General features: G+C 38.3%; 1 protein-coding gene across 1 annotated transcript in view; it reads right to left on the reverse strand.

The window, feature by feature from the left end:
* Nucleotides 1-25,247, reverse strand: part of LAMA3 (laminin subunit alpha 3) — a 110,975-nt gene that overhangs the window by 75,020 nt on the left and 10,708 nt on the right. Inside the window, 9 exon segments of the mRNA XM_088526686.1 lie at nucleotides 1,318-1,371; nucleotides 3,122-3,253; nucleotides 4,296-4,386; nucleotides 5,346-5,464; nucleotides 9,679-9,794; nucleotides 11,786-11,883; nucleotides 14,348-14,518; nucleotides 16,397-16,515; nucleotides 17,159-17,276. Coding sequence (XP_088382812.1) covers nucleotides 1,318-1,371; nucleotides 3,122-3,253; nucleotides 4,296-4,386; nucleotides 5,346-5,464; nucleotides 9,679-9,794; nucleotides 11,786-11,883; nucleotides 14,348-14,518; nucleotides 16,397-16,515; nucleotides 17,159-17,276 — 1,018 coding nt within the window.

Raw genomic sequence — 25,247 nt, forward strand, 5'->3', positions numbered from 1 at the left:
AGTGATTAGTTTAAGGGCTTCATAATGATATCCCATTGAATAAATCTTCTATTCATTTCAACAAGGCAAGACGAGGGAGGTCAAATTTAGCTGTGGCAGCCAAAAAGATCGACCTCTCTCATAAAAACTGGAACTCCAAACAGGAGCAGAAGGCTAGCCTGCTCATCTTCCACCACAGTTTGCAGCCAGCCACATTAATTTAAATTTAAACCAATGGCAGCTTATTTTAACAGAACAAGTTGTGTACGTCATCCGTGAGGAGTGATTCCTTTGCCTGTGTTTTCAACTTTTCCTTTTTTCAGCTTTTACAGCTTGTTTTTGCCTGCTCCTTTAAGCTCTCCTATCTCTTTTCAGTTTTCCATGTGAAAAGTTCAAACACATTTAATATCGTTTGATCTGCAGACATGTGGGAGAAGAGGATACACAGAGGCCCGCCAGGGCAATCATTTTTGACACCCTACAAGGAGAATATAATTAGTTATAAGGCAGTAAGATTTTGTGGGATGTAACGGCAACTGCAGACAACTTCAAGAAAACTGTGAGGACTTGTAAATCTATTAGCGCTGTGTATGTTTAAGAGTTTGCTCCATTAAGAGAAGAAAATACCTTTTCAAAAACCAACATAAATTCCAATTCCATGAAATCTAATAGACAGCACAGAGAATAATGTTGATTTTAATAGCTAACAAAGGTTGCTACATTTTTTTAAGCCTATTAGCCCCAAATTGCATTACAAATACGTATTTAATTAAGGTCTAGCTGCAATGCTGGCTCCATTCTGCAGTATAATAATATATACTTAAATGTAAACCCAGAGACAATCTTTACGGATTTCAGACAGCTTTGTAGTGGACTAAATAACAAATATTTTTTAAAAATCAAAGTAATTCTTTGCAAGGGGCAATGTACAACTTGCCAGGTATAAGAGGACAATTCAGAAAGAGAGAGCAGTTAACCTTAAGGAAGAGATTTACACTGTGAAGCTGCCGACAAGTTGTACATGTCAGCAAGTCTTGATGGATTTGCTTGTAAGAGGAACAAACAAGCTGGTCAGCTGCTTCTGCAGATGTGTGCCGGAGGCTGGCCAAGCCTCTTTCGATCCATAACTCTTTCTGGAAGCAGCTCACTAATTTGCTTAGTATTAACATGACTATACGATTAACTTCTGGTAAGAACGAAGCCTCTCTGAAAGATAAATATCAATACTGGCAAAATTACAACATAAATCTACATGAAAGACTAAACATCATTGAAACAGTAGAAAAACAGTGAAACAAAGAAAAAGTGAAAGAGGGAAAAAAAGGAAAAAGAACTTGCCTATTATGTCACCAGCCACAGCATCACTTGGATTTGGAGAAGTAAAAGGAATACCTTTAGAACAAAAGAAGAATCAAAGTATACTTGAAACAGACAATAGATTTTATTTCTCTAAAGATCAGTTGTATGCTGTCGACACAAAAAGAATTATAATCATCTGACTGTAGTAACCAACTTCAGTTTAGTTTTAGTTAGGAACAGCAAAATAAACTTTTTACTTTTGATTTCCAACTGAAATTCAAACATCCCTTCTCAAAGAACATTATGAAGGGCCAAACATTCCTGGGAAATGCTGCCAGTTTGCTTCCCTGCTGCCTACTGCTTGGTGCAGAGAGCCTTCTCGTGCTACACAGCATTATCTTGGGAGCTCTGCATTTATTTCTTGGCTCCTGCTTCCAGTTCAAGGTTCTTCTCCTGCTATTTGGCCCTATCATTTGCTACCTCAAGTGCTAGAATTCAGGATGCGTAGCTTACATTTTGGGAGTATTTCTGAGAATCCCTCTGCATTAGGAATGGGAAAGACATCCAAAAAAACCTTCCCTTATTTAAGGCAGGACTGTGATCCTGACCCAAATTTGATGTGCCACAAACTCCAGAGGCATTTGATCAAGGTCTATCTGCGCAGAACATACTTTAAAACATTGGGTTATGAGCAAAAGGTGAAGTGAGCTGTGATAATCTAGAATGCATTGCACAGAATGTTATTTATTCTATTGCAGACATTGAATTAGGAACAATATTTGTTTGTTTACACTGCTTTTTCCCATGTTTTCTATTGCTTTCCCTCTTCATTCTTTTGGTTTTATAATGGTATCACTTTTCTAATGGTGCAAAAGCGAGGTAAAATTGAAACATCACAGTGGTAAATCAGACTGTAAATACTGCCTCAAACGATATGTCTTTACTGACTATCAGAAACACAGTTCTCCTGAGGGCACAAAACACTCCCAGTGATGCGTTTTTAGAATCCAATCATGTAATCACAAGCTGCTGTATAACAAGTAAATCTGGTATTATAGTTTCTTCCCAGTTATTGCATAGTTAATTTGTTCCTGAGAAAGCATTAGATTTTCTGCATTTCCAATACTTCATTTTTATATCCTTATCAAAATCCTTATTAAATTAACAGTCTAACCTTTAAATAATCTATAGCATTAGATACTCTGGTTCCAATACCATTTTGAATAAACAAAAGCAGTCAGCATTTCTCGGTCACATCACTTTCGTAACGTGTTTGGCTTTTTTTTGGATTTACAAACATCTTTCTTTCAACCATTTTATTGACAAATCCAAAACAAATCCTGTAACCCCTCCTTCAACCATCTATCAGCAACCACCATCAGTCCAGCAAAAATAGAGAGCATGTCTGAGAGTCTAATGCTGTCCCAGGAGAATCTTTCCAATGTTGCACACACAGTATTTCACAGTTAGAAACCTCTAAAAGTCCACACACTTGATTTATGGGGCATTAATCCTAAAAAGACTCAAAGAGAACACATAACCATTTTCTCCCCTCTCTCTGCTACAATCATATTTCGCTTCCCCGTCCAAATGAGTTATACCTTAAGACACTGAGACATATTTAAACAACATGTCCAGGCTGTTAGGACTGGAATTTATGATGTATTGAGAGACACATTCTAACTATAACCATAAAAAGACTATGCTCAGTATTATGACAACTGATTTACCAAAATGTTTAAACAACAGAATTCAAAATTATAGTCAAGTGTTGTGAAAATGGCTAATTCCTTAGTGCATGTTAAAAATACTTGAAAAGAGACATTTTTATTTGTATACTTACGGATACAAAACGGAAAACCATAGAATCCATCCGCACATTGCTCACAGCTCTCTCCCTGGAAATTCTGCTTACAGTAACAGCGGCCAGACCCTTCCTCACAGCCCTCTGCATGCTCCAAGTTACAGCTGCAGGCTATGTAAGTATCAACAATTAGACAATTTATAGAAAAGAATTAATTTGTCTTCTGTAGCAGTGCACAGTGGCATTATAATAGTGTTTAATTTGCAGTTGCAAATGTCTCATTATTTAAAGAATTAATATTTGCATCTACTTCACATTTTCCGAGTACCCTACAACAACAATTAATCTTTTTTTTTGGTGATATTCCTTAGGGATACCTTTGGGGTAAAACTGTGGGTATTTTCCCACAGTGCTTATTTTTCATTATTCAGAAAGTTGCACTTAATTACTCCACAGCAGTGCAGCAATTGCTCTTTCTGTGGCTTCTTCTCACCTTTCTCCATGGTGTGGGCTAAGCTTCTGTCCACCCTCCTTACATACAAAATCCAACGTCACATCAGCTTTCCCTCTCTGTTGCCTTCTCATTCACCTCAACATACAGACAACCTGCAACCTTCTCCTTCTTGTCAAAAACTTCTTCATCGTGTTTAGAATTTAACCTTTATCTCGTACCCATGGTCAGTTCTTCTTTTTTAAATGTTGCATTAACAATATCCTAATGCATTATTTATTACAGACACCAGCTTCAGCACTGCATAAAGTAGGAGTAGACTTCATGACCTTTTGAGTTACTGAATAAAATTTTCAAGGGACCAAGACTCAACATATATCAAAGAGCTAAGAGGAACAGGGTCATGGGGTGGAAGATGAGTGGCTTCTGACCAGTTCACTGTGGGGTGTGCAGCTGGACCCAACATCAATGATCTTATTCCCCCAGCATCCTTTTCTGGCTGACTTCTTCCTACTGCCCCGTCGTTTCTCTAAAGCTTATGGCTCATGTGATACAAATGTTGGACAGAGTATGATCAAAAAGATCTAAACACAAAAATTCATTTGCAGCTCCTCTCACACATCTATTGGGCACGTTTAAACATTTCCTCCCTGAAAGGCATGTCCCACACTCTGATTACAGAAAAAAAGAAGACCAAAAAAAAAACCAAAAACAAAAACACCCTTCCCACTATGAGAAGATACTGTCTAGAGAAGGACTTACGTATACAGCCATCGGGAGCACTCACTGAAACACCATATGGACGATAGTAACCTTCTGCACATTTCTCACAGTTAATACCAGCTGTGTTATGCTGTGCAAAATAACAGAAAGAGCATAAAACAAAAGGTGAAAAAAGGAACTAAAATGGAGAATTAAGAAACAATAACATCCTTTTTGTTATTTTTATATTATCACTAAGCAAGGTTCAGACTGGCTGAACAAAGTTATGCATAGAGATGTCAACTGGAAGACAGAAAACATTTCTTCTGCTCATGTTAGCAAAGATACTTCTACTTTCTACTGACAGCCATTTGGACAATGTCAGATTACATTATGGCAATAAATGGGATGCCCAGATGGCCCAACTGTGCCCAAAACAAAGTTAACTCCAAGGTTAGATCAAGTTGCTCAGAGCCCAGTCTCATCTTTCCTGACAGCAGTTAGTCAGAATGGCATAAAAGTTACTTGATGAGAGACATAATATTCAGCAATGCAATTCAGCATAATATTCAACACATACAGTGTTATATCCCTGTTGACTGAACATGTTGACTGAATCAGGTGTAGTCTCTAAAATGGTTAGGGGGCTGGAGCAAATAACATTTAAAGAGAAACTGAGGGAGTGGCTTTGGTTAGCTTGGAGAAGTGAAGTTTATGGAAGGGTAAGGTGCCTAATTGTAAGCTGGAGTACAGAGACCAGAGGGCCTGAGTTTTCTAAGGTATGCACAGTAAAGGCATAAACGTTAACTCCCACAAGTTGCAACTGGGGAAATTCCTATTAAACAGTAGCAAATATCTCTTGATTTTGAGAGAGAATTTGAGAAACTTTATTTCTGCTTTGTTAAGCAAGGAAATGACAAAGTCCATAAAAACAGAAAAAAGTATTTTTTTTCTGTTATTTATTTGTTAAATGGTATGGCTTTATTAGAATCATGTACTAAAAGTACTAAAGTAAATAAACACATTTACTTCTAGTGCAGGCACAGTGAGATTCCAGTAACCATTTCTCCACGTGCCATTAAGTTATAGTGGCCAAAACCACCTTTTTACCTGACAATTAATGCAGACTCCTCCACCTTCATAGCGCCCCTGGATGTTTAAGCTTTCTTGACGCTGATCAACATCAGCATCATAGTAGCAATCAGTGGCATGTCCATGGCAATTGCAGGCTGAAAAAAATAGTATCTCAAGTCTGCTTCCATCATACTAGTGCAATTCAGTAACATAGCAGAAGTGAAAGAGAAGCTTTGATTATTTATACACATACATGCACTCATGTGTGTTCAAGTATGTTCAAATACACATATCTGCCTATCAGCAAATGGTCTCTCATACCTGGATCAGCATAAAATCATTTAAATATAAGAAAACCATATGTTGCTAGACTTGTCAGACGAAGCAACAGTTTTACCATCTCAATACTATATATTTATAGGTAATGCAGAATTAGGAAACTCCGAAAGAATGGACTCAACCAGGTTTTTAAAACTATCAAAAACATGTTCAAATGCTTATTCTATTTTTTCATGTTCAAAATTATCTCTAAGCTGAATCTGTATGCATATATTTTGTATTTAAAATAAGCAATTATAGATAAGCTACAAACATTTGAATAAAAAGACCTATACCAGAAACCACACATACTCAGCCATAAGTACAAGGATACCAATAAACCTAACTATATCTTTACCCATCTGCTCTTTTTTTCAATGGAGAGATTTTAAGAAAGAGTTCACTCTACTGCCTGAGAATTATAGATTCAGAAAGAAACTGGTTTTTATAAAGAATACGAACAAAAACAAAAATAAGAATAATAAATGACTCTGGAAAGGAATAGAGTTAAGCAACAGGGATTTTCCTAGTTTATGGCTGTTTACAGTTTCAGCTGTAATAAATTTTAATTTGTGTGGTTTTTGGTTAGCACGTTTCCATTGTTTACTTTTCTCCTCTATTAAACCAAATAAAAGTAACAACATTAAACTCACAGATGCCCTGACCTAGGAGGTTCACCTACTGAAAACATCTGAAGTGCATCTATTGACTGGCCTTGTATGCATATCAGCTGAGTTCACCCTTAAGGCAGGAGATCTAAAGCCAGAAATGCTGTTGCTGTTCTACCCTTGGCAGGGTCATAGTAATATAAATCCCAGGACCCACGAAGTGTGTGTCCTTGTTTGCAGAAAGAATTAATCTGAAAAATAGCTCTGCATTTGGAATAGTTCCTGCAAATACAGTCTGAGTAAAGGGATGGACTGACCCAGAGAAGCATTTATCTGATTTCTTGGAGGCCTGTATTTAGTGTATCTCCTAACCTACTCATCAAGCAGCGTATTAGCTAAAACTAATCTCTGATCTTCACTCCCTTCAGCAAAGCAAAGCTCTGCCAGTATTCACTGAAATCTTCTAGATCTAAAATGTAATTCTGAATACAGACTAACTATACCAGTATGCAGGCAGAGTAAGTAAAAGGCAGGCCAGCAGTTTTGCTATAGCTTTTATCTCCTTTTTTTTAGATCTGATATCCTTTCCTTGCAGGAGACCACAGGGACATTTCTAAGAGAATGAAGAAAGCAAAGAAAGGCTTCCACAACTATCTGAATACTAGATGTGCTTTTAATTACAAATGTTCCAGTAATCCAGGAAAACCTTGCTAGAAAATTTCTGAAGTTGTGCTTCATGCTTGAGGAAGATGCTCCCTGCATCTGCACCAGGGGATATTCTGGAAGGTACCCAGTTCCTGAGCAACTCAGAACAAAACAGCCCTGGCCCTATTTTTTACCATGATGAGGGCAGCATATTGGAAGCTACCCTTCCAAATTCTACACAAATATCTGGCTCAGCTGGGAGCATAACCTGGGCAAAACTAATCTCCATGCCTTGCTACGTTACCATATAGACAAAAGAAGGGGACACTGGATCATTCTCTGGATCTCCTCTAGGCATTTACATCAGAACAGCCCTGAACAAGGAAGCCTCTTTCTAGGAACTGTCAACAACCTGGATGAGGAAATTTATGGGCTATCATCACATCCCTTGATCTGCTGAGAGGACTCAAATAGGTCAAGATTGGGTAACCTGGCTCAGTTGTGGTAGCCTATCTGGATCTTTTTGTTTGTTTTCTTCGTTCATGTAATTCTTTAAGAATATAAAACATTACACAAAAAAATGCTAATTCAAGACACTGATAGAAAAGGCACAAAGAAAACAACAGCAATAAAAAAAATTGGAAGGAGGGGTAGAATAGAACGAAAATGGAAAGAATCTGTTTGTCATCAGCCCAGCTGATGGACAAAATGAGGGTCTGTGCACAGGAGTGAACATTTTTCTTTCTCTGCACCATCTAAATAAAAGCTTCTTGTCTCTGTGGCCAAATTCTCTGAGAGATACAGCTCACAAGAATGTCTTTTAATAGTGTCAGGAAATTATTTGCTTTGATCAAAAGAATGGGAATGGCTTTTTTTTTTAAAGGTGAATAAAAACCCCTTCTGTCTCATAAAGCACTTTCTTAGAACTTTGACTCATTTGCTGACCCATATAATACTAAGAATTCATAGCAAAAATTTGGGCACATCCCTGTTATCTCCCACCTATCTCTTTCGATCATTGTTTCTCAAGGAATCATAGGCTTCTAGGAAGCTAAATAAGGTTCCTCACCACCTTCCTTTACCACCACCTTCCAGGGACAGAGGTCTCTCCTTGGCAAATACTCCCCAGGACTCCTAAAACTGATAGGAGAAAACTATACTAAAAAGGGTATTTTTCTGGAGGTAGTTAGAAACTAAGATCCTTTGGATTAGAATTTTATAGATTGCTTATAAACTGATTTTTTTAAAGCGTAACTTTTTTATGTTCCTTGTCTTTCTCTTCCTGGCAGAAAACAGTTTCCTTCAAAGAAAGGAGTTCATATGGGGTTTCAAATATTTTTCAGAAATAAAGTCCCAACATGCCTACCTCCTATCAAATGTTTTAATCATCTGGAGTTTATTCCACCCCTCAGTCTTGAAACTGTAATTTTTGATTAAAATATTACCGCAAGGTTTATTCCTCAAAACAATTATACAGGTACATCTATTTGACTTTCAAATAAGATTTCCCCATTAGGAGTTTGAACCCAGTGGCTATGCTACTATGCTAGGAAAAGTAGAATAGGAAAACAAACTAGGGCAGACTCAAGGAAAGCAGCAGACTGCCAACATGTTTGCTCAGAATAAGAGATGCACAAAGGTAGAAAACACCATCTGCCCCACAGTCTCTGTTTTCTGGATAAAAAAAAAAAAAAAAACACCTGTGTGCAGCAGCATGTACCCTCTTATCTAGAGAGGCCTGTATTCTCAATTTAACCCTATGCTACTGTTTTTTCAATAAAAGAAGGAAGATGCAAGAATGGCCTGTCAGCCATATTCAGTCCATGGGCTAGCTAAGCTATAAGCACAGAAAGGTGAGCACGTGTGAACTTTCTCGGACGCCTCATCAGAAACTCAGAAACGCTTTTGTGTACATTTACATCAGGTCAGTGAGGGGCAACTGTCAGCATGAGAACAGAGTGAAGCTCAAACACCTTTGGGTAGAGTCAGCCCTAAACAATCTGCTACTACAGTGCTCCAAATGCAGAAGGGAACCTGCTTGAGAGCGCAAGGCAAATAAGGCAGAAGAGCCTTCTTCAGCTAAGAGGAAGCTGCCAGTGCAGCACTCTACTGCTGTAAGGCTTTTTAGACCCCGTGTCTGAGTAATTAGATCGTAAATTCAGGAATCTCTTGGAGAGATGACATGTTACATCAGCCTCTTACACAGGTAAGTACGCTTAACTCCCAAAACACAGGCTGCCTTCTAAAATACCTTCCTTACGAGACAAAAAAAAAAAAAAGAAAAGAAAACCTACACATGCTCCCCTTCTATTGACAATACATAAAATCTGTCAGTCAAATGCAGAATCCTCCTTTGGCATGAGTTAGCAGCCGTATTTACATAATTGATCTAGTTATTTATACAGTCTGTCTCTCTAGATCCTGAATAAGAAGATGTTGGGTGATAGAGGGACAAGCTTTGAAGCTGTACAAGCAACTACAACCTTTGCTCTGCTGAGGAGATGCACAGTCTGCTAAGAGACACATCTGTGACTGGGGGAGACACTGACTCAGCGTGTCACTAAAAGCCTTCCACCTTTTTTATGTAGCATTTCTACTATCATTGTTTAATGAGAACAAAAATGAAACATAAATAATACTCACTGCATCACTTAATCCTTATTGCTGTATGGAAATAAGTTTTTAGTAAAAAAAAAGAAACATGTTAAAATCTGCAGTGTGTTAGTTATGCTCCATGAATGTGTGGCCTATGGTAAATCCCACTCACTTGTCAAAGTTGCATCTCTTAGGCTACTCACGTTCACATATATTTGTGTTCCCAGCTGTTGCAGGTTGCCACTGTTTCTGATTATATCCAGGACAGCAGTGATTGCAGGTTTCCCCACAAGTATTATGCTGACATTCACACTGAAATCTAGAGAAAGGAAGACCTCTTATTTGATTGAAGTTAGATTTAACACCCCTTTCTCCCAGCAGTTTTACTGCAATCTAAGATCTACATGTAAAATGAAAAGGACATAAACTTGCATGTAAAGAGGCCAAACAGTAAATCTAAAACATTTCAGAACTTTTCTAAAATTCTTCAAGATCGACTACTTTAATTACATGATTTTGAAATTATTAACAAAAATGACTTGTAGAGAATATTTATAATTGGATGTAATAGCCCAGATTATAAAACTTTCTCCCAGGATATTGAATCAAGGCGACGCACAACAATTTAAGATGTAATCTATTTTAGCATCATGCCAAGGTCACACTTGTTGTCCTACTTTAAATCAGAACATTTATTCCCTTTATTTGCATGCCCTCATCACTTTTCCACTATGCTTTCTATTAGTGTCTTTAGTAAGCCAAGTTTGTAACTTCGTCCACTTGTTTTTAAAGCAGTGTACGCTACTGATCAAGAAACTGTAGTTCAAATTTATTTTGACTTGGCTGAAAAGCCTCTATAAGGGCAGGGTCTCATTACAGGCTAGGTTTTACTACCATCCATTGTACCTGAATACCAGAATTAACAAAGAGACTTTGCGACTGGAAAGATCTCTTCCAGGGATGCTCTGTTGTCTGTGTAGCCTCATATCCAAGGACAAAACAGTTGTCCATACAGCCATTCTGTTGTGGTAGATTTTATGTCTTTTTCACTTATTTTTCTCTAGAATAGACATCTGAAAAGGGTAAAAGAACCCAGCCACTCACTCTTCCTTAAAAAAAAGACTGAAAATATTGTATCATCCTGGTAAGTTTCATGATGTGTAAGAGTAACAGCTGTTTTAAATTAGGCTCTTAAAGTATGTTTTAGGTAGGGTGATTATTCACTGTCACTTTCCTATAGCAGAGATCCACAGAGCGGATCTAACTCCCTGCGAAATCTATATGGAGGGCATAAACTTTGCAGGAAAAAAAACTTTCCTATATATTTCAGTTAAGTGTATAACCAGTTGTCAACCTATTTTAACTCAAGATCATTCACAGAAAGCGATATTTGTAACTGAAGTTAGAATGACATAATATATTCATTCTATGAAATGAATATACCGCTACTGCCAAATCATATTGCCAAAAAAATTACATTTTTCACATCTGATGTTTGCTAAATGCTCATGTATGTGACAAGAATGAAAGCACTTCTCACACAAAGACATGAAAAGATAATTGTAAAAATATGTCATATTTATTACACTTATAGAATATCTGCTTTTGCAATTATTGTTCTAACCAAATGCTGGTTAGAGCCAGATGTCCATAGGTCCTAAATAAACAGTGTTCCCAAGTTCTGCTCACAAAATATGTTCAGGCAGAAAAATACAGGCTGTCTGAGTTCTGTTAAATTCATGGCTGTCCTCCTCATGTAAATACTAAGGATATTGTACCAAAGGCCATGCTTTTCTCTTTGAAGTATTTTAATAGTCGGTTCAGCTTTAAGGTAGCATCACCTTGTTGCCAGAGAGGAGAACAGGATATTGTTCCTTCAGTTTCTGTTTTTACATTTTCTAGTAATAATCGATAGCTGTTGGATCTTGGCTGAGCTTGTTTATAACTCTCTACATCTGCAGGAAATTCACTAGCTTTGTTCTTGAGATGGCCTTCTAATTTCCGCTGTTTAGATGTGATACCAATCCAAGTTTTCCAGAAAGAAGCAAGGATTTTTAGCAAACAATTCAATCTACAAAATTCTTATTTCAGTTTTTTAAAAATCTCAAGTATAAGACTTTTTATTATTATATTTCACAAACAACAGCTCTTTACACTTCACAATTACAGCTCTTTACATATTTTCATATCAATCATTAATAGATTCTCATTTTTAAATATTACAAAAATCCCTGTAAGAGTGTCATACTTTAACAAATAAGGTCATTTGAAAGTATACCATTAAATTAATGTGATGCCCCATTTACTTACTGGTATTGGTTTTCAGCACTCCTTGCATCACATACTTCAGCATGACCATGGCAAACACATCGACCGCCAATACTGATGTCCTTTATACTGTAGTAATACTGTGAAGCAACAAGAGGCCCATATGGATCTTTACTTTGCTTGTATGATGACAGATGCCTCAACATCAGAGATATCTACCTTGTTAAATCGAGCTTAATTTTAAAGGCATGGCTTTAGAAAATGCCTTAGACAATCAGTGCCAACTCTCCACTGACGTCTGCATTTCAGTATTAATTCCATCAAATCAAAGCCAAGGCACATGGGGCACCTGATGAGAGCAGAACACGTCCGCAGGCTTGTGCAGCTCCCGCTCTATCCTGCCTTCTGCCTGTTCCCAAGTAGCTACGCAGCTACTGGCACCTAAGCTCAAAGCCATTCCAGACCAACTTGAAGACATGAACCCACACAGACATAAAGTGGTCACACTTCAACAGACTGTAACAAACAGGACAAGCTGGTGGGGGCAGTGCCGTTTTCCCATTCAGTGAGTCATGATCACTGGATATAGACTGAGATTACCAAATCAGACAAAATCTGTCATGACTCACAGTGGATCTAAATTTATGATCTGAAGTTGAAATACTCTGTATCTCATCCTCATGGCTTGCAGGTATCTGGGCAATAGGACATAAAAATGTAATCACTTGGACTCAATGTCAACATCACCAGCATAAACATTTCAATAGTAACTTCTGCATCTTTTTTGGTAGCTCTGAAGTTGTTTCCCTAGCGCATCAGTTTAGAGACCCAAGAAAGGAGACACCTAGAGCGCTGCTAAGTCCTGATCAGTGTGTACCTCCAGCAATAAAGGGGTAGATTTATTTTTAATGCCACTGGAGGATGAGGAGAACAAAGATAAAATTTTGCAGTTACCTCTCCAACTATGCTCACTCTGTTCACATTATAGGCCTCTAGGTGGTCTATACACCTACTCTCTGGATATAGCAGGAGTTGGCAGGCACAAAAGAGAAGCTTCTCCAAGACTGAGAGATTTTGCTCCTAGCTCTCTTTGGCTGCTGTAAAGAACTTTGCCAGAGGCATCCAAAGACTGGTAGGTTGGACATATGGACTAGGAAATACAGTCTGTATTTTGAATTATCTCTATGTAAATATACATGTTAATTTCTAATTTTGCTTATTGCTTCCAAACTCTTAACAAAACCTACATTTACAGTGTTTTCGGCATAGCAAGAAATGATCACTGTGCCTCTCTGCAGCATATTTGACAGTGTTTGCTCTAGGCTAAGGGTCCTCACAATGCAGCCTCTATTCTGTTAAAGCTCTGTACAACTATGCTGCACTACTAATAGCTGTTGTACTGTTACAGGTCAGTAGAAAGTCAAATTAGCAAAAGACCAAAACTAGTTAATAGGCCAAATTTCCACAGTTTAGACATAAAACATAGCCTAGATAATTCAGAGTGTCATAAACTCAAAACATTAACGGGAAGCCAGGCAGTTTCTTGGACAGGAGAAGAGACAGGTCTGGTTTTCAGTTGTTTCTATAAGTTAAATGCACAGACTCTCCTTCAGAATATTAACCTTTTTTCCTAGACTCTGAAGGTCTCTCTAATGAATACTTGTGGTCTTTCTTCAAACAATTTAATAAAACAGTGGATCTTTTATTTATCTATGCTAGATCCCATGGCCACAATAACATAAAAAGTTCCCTACACTTAAGCTTGCCAGGTAACCTAAATACTCAATTACGTCTGCCTGTAAGCAACTACTTAAAATGCACTTAAGACAACAAAGGTAATTAATGCTGTCAAATAACTGGCATAGTTTCACAATTTCTTATAAAGAAGCCACATATATTTGCGCAGTGCCTCAGCCCAGCATTTCCTCCAATTGTTACTGAACCTTAATTTTAAATATAACAATAAAGTATGAAATCTGCAATCAGTTTAAGTATATTTAATTCTGTGCAGTGTTCCCTTGAGGGGTCTGAATTTCCTTGTATTTTCCTTATAAATTTCATATATATTTCCCACTGAATGGAAGTGAGATTTTGTCTTTCCTTGTCTTGGAGATTTGCCCCAAATCTCCAAGAAAATTCCATGCATCTCCAACGATGTGTGGTCAGACAGCACCTTTCCAGCATACGCTTTCATTCACTGTTCCTTCAGAAACTCAAGTACAATTTCTGAAAATCTTTCTTTTAGTAGATAAGATAGAGCAGTGTAAAATAAAGCTGGCAAAATCTAAACTATCTTATACAGAACTAAGGAGCAAGATAACCTCCACTTTGGCTCCTTATAGTTTCCATGATGCTCCCAACTCCTTTCACTATCTGCAAAAGGTTTGTTAGATAGGGAAAAGAGCATCTGTTACAAAATCATTACTTGCTCTTCAAACTTTGTGCTGTTCCAATTACCTTTTCATCACAAGCAGGACAAGCAGGAGAAAATATGGGGATTTTGATTGTTACGATGTTTGCAACCTAAAGAAGTTCGGTTTATTTTATGCTCTCTGAGGGGCTGAATAAAACTGTGGAATCTCTCCCTGTGAAAAGAGTACTTACCCTGCGGGTTACAGTGGGGTCTCGTTGAGCTTTTGATATCAAGTGTCCGAGGAGTGTGTTGGTTCTGAGAAAATGAAGGCGGATGTTTGTCGCTTTTGTGAATTCTCTAAGAGTAGGGGAGAAAGTGAAGTTTTTTGCTCCTGGACGGCCATTTATCAAGGATACTACAATCTATCAAAACAGTAAACACGTATTTGTTAAAACATATCAGCTGCAGGTATCAGCAGTAGGCACAGAGCCCAAAGTCTGACTACTAAAAGAATCCAAAAATTGGGTGTTCCTCCTCAGCATATCTACAGTAACAACTACACTTTTCGTACTAAAATCAGGACATCAGTAAAAATAGTCACTAGTCTTGAACCCTGTTGAATTCTCATTACCTGTATCATGCATTCAAAACCGAGTGCCTCTCTCTGTCTTGAAAAGAGTGGGTAGGATGCACAAAAAAAATCCATACTTTTTAATAGGAAATAACAATAATAATAGTCACAAACAGCAACACTAAAAGTTGATCGTGTCAATGGGAATTTTGCTTGAGTAAAAACAAGAGATTTTGGCTCCTTCCCAAAGCACAGTTATTTTTGGGTTAAGGCACAAACATTCCTGGAAAATATTATTGTTAACCAGGTCCAATGCCTGGGAGTGCATTAATGGTCTTCTGGAAGAAAGTACACAGTGTTACTTTAGAAAATCCCTTCACATGAAAACAGGCTTATATGACATTCAAAACAAGTGCTCCAGTATATTTTATTTTTTAAAGACATTGATGTCTGCAGTCTAACAGTCATGAATCTGTTAAATTAACAATCCAGTATGCATGTACACAAGTGAGCAAGGGACTTCCACCTATTTAGAACTGATGAAATAACAGATTTCCACGTCCAAATTGCTCCTATAAACTGTAAGAAGGTAACAGAGGACTGGTGACACCTAATTAAAGTACCTTTCTTTAAGAAAAGAGATACAGCATCTAATAGGGGATGAGGTAATGGCCACAAACTAGAGGTAATGGCCACAAACTGAAACATCAAAAGTTCCACAGGAACTTAAGGAAAAAATTCTTGACAGTGAGGGTGACAGAGCACTGGAACAGGCTGCCCAGAGAGGTTGTGGAGTCTCCTTCTCTGGAGATCTTCAAAACCTGCTTGGACACAGTCCTGTGTCACGTGCTCTAGGTGATCCTGCGTGTGCAGGGGGGTTGGACTAGATGATCTCTAGAGCTCCCTTCCAACTTTAAAATGAAAGTAGAAATTGTCTACCAACATTTCTGTAAAATTGTCCTAATAATATGTTTTTAATAATAAAATCTGTAGAAAATCATTGCTGGTGTCATAGAATCATAGAATTCTTAAAGTTGGAAGGGAATTTTTACTTTAATTTTAAATCACAACTTTAGAAACCTCAAAACTCTGAGGAACTCTGAAGAAGATCAGGTCTGTATTCTAGTTTAATCAGAAGTAAAAAGAGAATGACACCAAGAGAGACAAGTATGATCACTAGTTTAATATTTGTTCAAATAACATAAAACAAGTTTCTGCCTAGGAAGGAACAAATGCTAACATCAGAGAAGCACTTTTCCGAACATGTGTGTTACATTATAAACAAGTATCATTTTTAATGTATTTTCTTACAGTTATTTTGTCTTGAATGCTAGATATCTGTTTCTATACTCTTTACGCCTATGAGGAATTCTTATGCAATAAGTTATATTATGTATATTGGAACCGTTCAGAAAATGTGGCCAAATGCAGAAATGTGGTCAAATAGGTTCAAATGCACATGTCTAAAGTCAGGTGTATAAATAATAACAAAAATCTACACAGGTGGCTCTGAGAAGTCCCCACCCTCACAGGGAATAGGGTAAGTTGGGAGGAGTCATCAAAAATCTTATCCCATACTTAAGTGCCTCACTATTGATTAATTAAAGTAGTTTCAGTCAATCACAACTGAAAATTAACTTCATTTTTAGGTACTTATTGAAAGAGCAGAGTTCCAAAAGTAATGCTGTTTGCTTTCAACATCACACATTCGTTCTCGAAAAACACTTACCTCTCCGTTTTCGAGAGGCACAATGCGAGAATACTCTGTAGTGCAAAGGACATCACCGTCCCTCCTCACAGGAACATTAGCTTCCTTTCCAAAACGTTCCAAGCAATCTGCTTTGGAGTCTAGTCAGGTAAGATTGAAACTATTTTTATATGTGAAAACATACGTTATTGTTCTAACTTAAATTACGAAAGATATCCTGCATGTGCTTTCAAGTAAATTCTCCCCCTTCGTAGATGATAGCAGTCATTGCTTCACTCAGTGCAGGAATACACAAATATTACTGCAGAAAAACGGAAAATACTAACAACAAACTTTTTTTTCCCTCATCCTGACAAGGCACTGCACCATCTTTACATTATTAGCCCTAAAAAGGCACTGCACCATCTTTCCATTATTAGCCCTAAAAGAAACTACATGTGTTCGAAGGTGCCGTGCTTATATCTCACTCTGATTTTTGTAAATAAGCTTAGGCTCCACTAGGATGCATAACATTGCAGCTCTGATATATTAAGAGAACAAAATAAAAACAAACAAAAAAGATGGAAAATTTTTGCAAAATACGTCAAAATACCATTTTCAGTTACGCTCTTGACATTAATTTATTGCGGATAAGCAAAACAGGTAGGAGAAATATACTTGACATTAGTTATCTTAGCTACACTTGAAATCTTCAGTGAGACCCGTGGGCTGATTTTCCTGTTACTATGCAAATAATTAAAGAACCTGTCTATAAAACGGAGTGAAACAAGAGTAGATACTCACGAGCAAAATACTGCCAGGGAGTGTAACTTCTTCCAAAATCCACTGATCTTTCTAAGATCCAGAGATCTGGGCGAGGAGAATTTGCAAACTTGATAAGGATGTAGGCAACATGGAAGAGCTGGTAACAAGATACATATAAATATTATCAAGAGCCTATTGAATTTTATAAAATGATAGTAAATAGTAAATAATAAGTAAATAATAGTAAATAATAGTAAAATTAATTTCAGTGAACGCCTTTTCTTTGCGGACATTAAGTATGTTAACTTCTACAGTTTCATTCCCACTGAATTAACAAGCCAGATTATCTGCTGGTAGCCTCGAGGCAACTGCATTAACCTATCTCACCCAGCAATATGCTTCAGTTCACCAAGAAAGCCACAACAGTTATGTTAAATGCCATTTTTACATTTCAGAATAGCTCCATCTTGCATTCAACAGTAACTGAGCCAACTGTTTCCTCACTACAGGAATGATTCTAGGTAACTGGCTACCTGAAAGACCTTCCAAGAAACAGGAGGAAGTCTCTGTAGAGCTCTGTTTTTATCAAACGAATCAGGAGGGTTTCTTACGACTGGTAGTTCATTTATTGGCTGAAACAGCTCAAAAAGCTCCATCAGATTCAAGGTTTCCAAGGCCCAGAGTTGTGTCCATCTTCTTTAATTGCTCATTGTATATCATTGTGATGGACCACAGCCACAGTAAGCTCCCAGGCATACAGAGCAAAATAGATTTTCTAAGGAAAGAAATCTTACTGTGAACATCTGGGGATATGAAAATCTGGTCATCAGCTAACCCAGGGTCACAAAAATATGCACACTAAAATTACTTCTACACAAAAGGCTGGCAGAGTACAGCTATACTAATTGATTATAAGGGTCATTTAAAATTTAAACAATGATGACGCAGATAGGAGGTGTCAATAAAAGTGATTAGATACTAAGGGACTGTCAATATTGAAGTGAAGCTTCACTGGAATTTCTTACTCAAAAACATAGATTCATTTTATGTTTGTAAGAGATTCTTACTTTGGTGGAGGAGGCCTTACTGGGACTTACTAGTCAATGCTTTATGAAATAACTTGCTGTCAGATGCCTCACATCAAATAGATCTGCAGTTTATCTTTGCTTAGGCATCACAAATGTCATGGAGGCTAATATCTTCCATAGACTCCAAATCACAAAGTTGTCCAAGTCTCCAACCACAGACTGGGTACAGCAGCCCATTCACCTGCCAATTGGGGCCAGCTCAACTGCTCTTGTAGCACCTGGGGCCACCAAGAGCCAGATGCAAACAGCAAGTAGAATGGGCATCTAGTAGTCTTCATTCCTAAGCACAGCTACGAGCCCAGCATGATTACGTGGCTACCTGCAGGTGACATCTTCATATATTCACCTTCTGAACCTTGATAAAATGGTCAAAAACACACATAAAAATAAGATAAAATCTTTTCACAGAGAAGTGGGAGGAATTCTGGGACATCATGGAGCACATTATCATGACAATCACATGCCAGCAGAGGAAGCAGCTTTTTCACTGTGCTTTCATTTAATGTAGGGTGTGCATCTACTATCCACAACTGGATCTACACACACCAGGCACTACTGCAGCGGGTGTTGCACCCTGAAAGTATTTCAGTAGCTGCTGATTGGCTGAATGCTGCTGAGCAAGGTCAGTGGAAGAGGCAACTGAAAAAAAAAAATAACTCTTATAATAAGTAATGGAATTACCCTGCCTACTTAACACAGCCTGACAACCACCAGACTTCCTCTTCTGTGATACCAAACTAGCTAGCTAAGTAGCCAGAAAGCACCTATATATTGGAAATGACTTACTAGATAACAGTATCAAGCCAAACAAACAACAGATACTCTGTTAATGGAAACGTTCCTTTCCTCAGCACTGCACCAGTGACAGCGCAGACAGTGCACTGTCCTTAAAATACTGACCGCAAGACCCTCAGCTGACTGCCAGAAGAGCCACACAGCTGAAACCACATTTGCTATTTCTGATAGTCTTTGTCAAGTAATTTCCACTACTCTACTGGCCACTTTCAGAGAAGGGATACTGGCCATGTGGACCTTACATGCCATCCAGTGTGGCCGTTCAGTGTGAAGTCTGGTAACCTCACAAGATGGGTAACAGTTCTGAAATTCCTAAAACAATCTTTTTCCACATTCTTGCTTTTGGCTCAAAGAGCACTGTCCTGTCAAAACCAGCTTCCCACTGGACAGACAAGTACTCATCTAATAATGTCTTTGTTTCCTCTAAGCCTTAAGATCTTAGGGAGTTCCATCCTTAAATGCATACGGACAAAGATGAGTAATAATACATGTGCTGATCGAGCCAGATTTTATCCGGATATGTGTTTTAGAAAACGTAAGGGGGAACAGAAGAGGTGTATAGAAAAGGTAGACTATGTTTTTCACAACTCCATTACTGGTATTTATATTGTTGAATCAACAATATGCTCCTGCCTACTCACCAGAAAAAGCAGGTGACATTTGCTTCAGCCCGTCATATAGTTACTATATTTTTTCTACTTATATGCTACTCGAAGCGCTGACACTGCTAGTTTGGCCTCGTACAGTAGCAGGTGACATCTTCTCATAAGCATGTGTAAAATAGTAGCAGCGAATTACATTTCCACAGTGCTTCCGCACTGCCGAAGAAAGGAAATATGAGACGTGCTCAGTTACACATCAGTGTCACCCTGACTATAACCTTCTCATAAACATTTAAAGAAAATAGTGGCCAAAATGAAGGCAGCAAACATTTGTCTATGGAATTTTCAGGATGCAGTGCCCTTCAAACATCTGCATGCCACATCTGCTATTCAAACACAGAATTTGCTTAACCCTGGGACTGCAAATCACAAAATGGAAAAGTAAAATTATGGCAATCTCAAACTACCACTGCATAAAGAAAGTTTCAATTCATGTTATCATCTCACCTGTCAAGATGCTGGCATAGCCTGAAACACTGCCCCGAAAACGTTTGCACAATCACATTGGAAAGGGAGAAAGGGAATAGATCTGAAGATCTATTAAAAAGTGAATTAGTAATAGCTGATGTCAATCCTTCACTAAAACTCATGTCACCAACCTGCCTGGATTCTGACAGGTGCTAGTGAGACAATTCTGGCCTGGCCAAGGATGTGCAACAGCCCCTGAAAGTCCAAATGGCAACTATGCTTGAATGCAGTTCAAGCTGATGAACGGTCTCTACCTAGATTGAAAGAGGCAATAAAGGAAGAAGAATAATCCTTCACTTAGCAAATAAATTCCAGCTAAAGATAGAAGAGTAACCTTTCTGACAGACCTAGAACAGCAATTGATATTTCCGAAGTTTTTTTTTTTCTAATTTAATTTTAATTACCTATCTTAAGCTGACATTTCACTAATTTAAATCTTGATCCTATTACACTGACAGAAATAAGGCATATGGTGAGAAAAGGCATAACAAATTCAAAGTACAGTGAGTTTATTCTCTTAATCCTTTAACAGTCAGTTATTAAGTTTCAAAAAAAGGAAATGCATTTCTTCATATTTGAAAAATTATTTTATTTGGTTATTTTTTTAATTAAGTTTCCTTCACTACAGAAAAGCATGTGAGCCTTGAAAATGTAACGAGGCATTAAACAAGGCACACCTTTGAGGCAATTATCAATTAACTTGTTGTCTCTGTAAAAAAAAAGAAAAACAATCTGAAATATGATTTAATCAAATTTCTTACAGTTTTCTCATATGAATAAACAAAGTCAGAAATAAATTATGTTTCTATTTTTAAACTATCTGCTCGGGAAATGCATACTTGAAAGAGCAGATATAGGCATATAAATTTCCCAGTACCACATCCTGTTGTAATGTATCAGCACTGATCAAATTTGATTAATTGTCAGCAACTTCTGTATTTATGTAACTTTTCCTGTTCTTTCAAGTTCATTCAGACTGCAAATTTTCTTGCAGGCAGTAGCCTTGAAGGTTCATAAATATCCAAAATTTTAAAAAATCATCCAATGAGAAAAATATCTTCTTGACCTGAGAACTCAAATAATAATAAATTGTTGTGAATTACCAATATACAGATAGAAAATTTCCATAAAACTTTTCACAGATTAATTTAAGACTTTTAGAAGAACTCACTTAAGATGACTAGGAATCACTCTGTGTTATGATTGTTAATAAATGCTTTACCTAACAGAATTGTTAATAAACGCTTTACCTAACTCAGTAGAGAGAAGACTTCCTGCAAGACATTGTATCCTCATGAGTATTATGAAAAATATAATAAGGTCTTTTACAGATCTTATCTCCATTTACTCCTTAAAACTTTACACAACTCTTTAGCGGAATTTCTAAGAGCTCCTTGAACCCTGAAATATACCTGCAAATGGAAGAAAGTTAGATACGTATATTCAAAAGTATCTCATTTTTATCCTGTCCTACCACTATAAACTCAGAATACTAAAATAACGAAATGGTCATTCATTAAACACTGAACAGCTACACAACAAAAGTAGAGTATGTTCCAAACAATCATTAAGCAGCTCATGTAGGAAAGGTTTAACAACTGTTCTCTCTTTTTGGTTCATGAAATCATTTAGTCTGGTAGACCAACTATCTGCCAGACAATCTACAGGTTTCAAGATGTGTTTAAAGAATTGCAACAGTGATCCCTCTTCACATAAACCTGCTTCTAAACGCCAGACAACAGCTGTTTTCGACAGGATGGATATTTCCTATGCAGGACAACATCTCCTCAAGCTGTATTAATAGACAAAACTATACCAGCAAAACTTTCCTCAACACAATGTATTTGTTCTTGCAAGCTTCGTACTGACATCATCTTGAATGATGCATTGTTGAACATCATCCAGAAGACAGCGAGGTCTCTATGCTGAAGAACGTCTGCCAAAGATGTCCTTCCTTAGCAGACATGTGACCTTACCATCCTTGCAGCATCTGAAGCTACTGAAGCATCTGCAGAGACTGAAGAGAATGAGAAAGGAGCAGAAGTCTGATGACCATTTGGTACTTAAACTACAATTCTTAGAGGATTTGTTCTTAGCTCACAAAAAAAAAGAGCAATTAAAGTGTTTATGCACCTGCTCCAGAACACACTTTAGTGCCACTGATTCCACTCTCTCATGAGTTTCTCTTTGCTTACAGTAGGATAGGCATGGGCATGCCCTTAAGTTCCTCGCTGGCTTAAACAGGGCATTGATTTTTGTGAGAGATCAGGTCAGGACAAACTATTCAAATGAAACATAAGTCCCACGTATGTCAATTAAAATGTTTCAAAGGTTTTTTAAAAGGTTGGAAGGTTTGGATTTGAAAGGTCATAGTGATTGCAAGAAGTACCTGAAGAAAGCAATCCAATCCCTCCAATCCTGCCACTCCAGTCTTCAAAAGAAGCAAAAAGCAGGACCCAGGGAGCTGCAGGCCAGTCAGCCTCACCTTGATACCCAGGAAGGTGATGGAGCAGCTAATCCTGGAAACCATTTCCAAGCACCTGAACAACAAGAATGTGACTAGGAGTAGTCAGCACAGATTCACGTGCATAACCAACCCCATAGCCTTCTACAGTGAAATGATTTATGTGGGAGATGAGCGCATAGCAGTGGGTGTTATATACTGTGACTTCAGTAAGGCTTTGGACACTGTCTTCCATAATATCCTCATGGGGAAGCTGATGAAGGGCTAGACAAGCAGAATGAGGTGGATTGAAAACTGGCTGAATGGCTGAGCTGAGAGGCTTGTGATCAGTGGCATGAATTCCAGTTAGAGACCAGTAAACTAACAGTGCACCCCGGGGGTTAATATCGGGTCCAGCTCTGTTATCATCTTCATTAATGACCTATATGATAGAACAGACTGCATCCTCCACAAGCCTACAGATGATACATGAAAGGGAGAAGTGGCCAGTACACCCCAATGGACACACCTCAACAGGCTAATGAAATGGTCACAGAGAAACCTCTTGAAGTTCAATAATGGGAAGTGCAGAGACCTGCATGTAGAAAGCAATAGGCACCAATGCTGGGTGCTGGCCTGCTGGAAAACAGCTATACAGAGAAGAACCTGGGGGGCCTGGTGAAGAGTTGACTATGACAGGGCAATGTACCCCTGTGGCTAAGGCAGCTAATGATCTAGTTGAGGTAGGGGATCCTTCCCCTCTACTCAGCTCTGATGAGGCCATATCTGAAGTGCTGTGTCCAATGCTGAGCTCTTCAGTACAACAGAGACATGAAGCTACCGGAGCAGGGCCACAGAAGGGCTACCAGGATGATAAAGAATCAGGAAAGGAGCCCATCTATTCAGTAACTAATCAGCAGGACTTGAGGACACCTATGCTTACCGAGACCCTCAATCCTGACAATCAGTATTTGGCAATCTCCAACGATGAATTCTGCAGACAAAACTGTACTATAAAAAACACCAACTAGAGAGAGCTGAATTGGGAGTTTTTAGTAAGTACTAGTTACACTCCTGGGTATCTGGAAAAGCAGCTACTGCAAATGTGCAGAGGAAAATCCACGTGGGTAGTACGTGAGACACACTAGATCCACTGAATGTGTTCCAAATAGTTTGAACATACATAAAAATACTAACTACACGTAGCACATTTGTTGGAAACACAGCACACCACACATAAGTCAGTTTTTGCATGCCAGCTTCACTGTCTGGGGCACAGAAGACACCAATAAGCACAGGACTTCCAAAAATTGTTCAGCTAGCGCTGTAGGTGCAGTATTCATATCACTTTTTCATTTAACTAGCCACTGATGCTAAAAAGCTGCACTGTTATTTAGAGCAGTCAGTCCCAGTGAATATTCCTCATTAACATTATTGGGAGGTTGAATCCTTTTCCTCTCACAGTTGGGGCCAGAAGAAAAAAGGACTCCATGATTCATGGCCAATATTCTGGCCGAAACACATTCAGAAGTGTAGTTAGTACTGTCACTAACTACTAACTGTAGTTAGTACCTGTTAGTACAGGTGGTGCACTGTCCATGTTCAATCAGTCGAGGCTTTTTGCCAAGACTGAAGGCGAGTGCAACAATTGACATTTCTCCTACAGCCACATTTCCCCCAGGAAATGGTCGAAGATCAGCTCAAGGCTCATAACTATTTCTTACAAATGGCTTATTTCTTCAACAAACACTGAAGTTGCTCATATGGGAAAGGATTTGTAGGATTCAGACCTCAGGTGTGCAAGAAATAAACATCCCTTCATGAAGGCTCAGTCCAAAGTAAGAACACAGCAGGACTGTCAGTGCTGAAAGGAAACACAGGGAAGTGTGCACGGTTGAACAGTATCAGGAAAGGTCCTGCTTTTACTAGATTAAGTTGAAAGTGAGGTACAACATACCATAGAATGAATGCATTATATAGGACTGTGTCAGAGCCCTGAGTGCACTAGAAGACTCTGTAGGCCCTGACTAGCCTCACATGGGGCCTCTACCCACTCCCTGCAACTGCCCATAGGCCCAGAAGTTCTACTGAAGCTCATCCCTGGCATGATTCAAAGGCAATTTTGTTTTAATGAAAACAAACAAACAAAAAATACATAGCCACCTAAAATACCATTTAATTAGTTGCCCAGAGAGGTTGTGGAGTCTCCCTCTCTGGAGCTCTTTAAAGCCCGCTTGGACGTGGTCCTGTGCCAGGTGCTGTGGGTGACCCTGCGTGTGCAGGGTGGTTGGACTAGATGAACTCTAGAGGTCCCTTCCAACCTTAATGATTCTATGATTCTATGTTTCTAATGAAAACTTCAAGAAAGCCATTCAGTACATATTAAAGAAAAATCTATGAGTAAAAAAGCTTAGGGTACTTAACTCAAACTGTGCTGCTGCCACGTGACTGAGAAATAGATGGATTGTTCAGTACCTGGTGGAACTTGCAGAAACATTCATCAGACAGCTACTGGATCAGCCGAAGCAGTTAATCCAGTGTTTGCAAGAAGTGTACTGTGATATGAGCCAAAATCAAATAACTTCAAAGCACTGGGCTTTGTGGCGTAATCCCAAGTTGGCCTCCTTTAGAAAAGGGAGGCTTTTTCTCTGACATGAAGTAATATAAAATTA

This window comes from Tinamus guttatus, unplaced genomic scaffold, assembly GCF_059628265.1.
Source record: "Tinamus guttatus ecotype Peru unplaced genomic scaffold, ASM5962826v1 Tinamus_guttatus_pri_ptg000249l, whole genome shotgun sequence".
Taxonomy (NCBI): Eukaryota; Metazoa; Chordata; class Aves; order Tinamiformes; family Tinamidae; genus Tinamus; species Tinamus guttatus.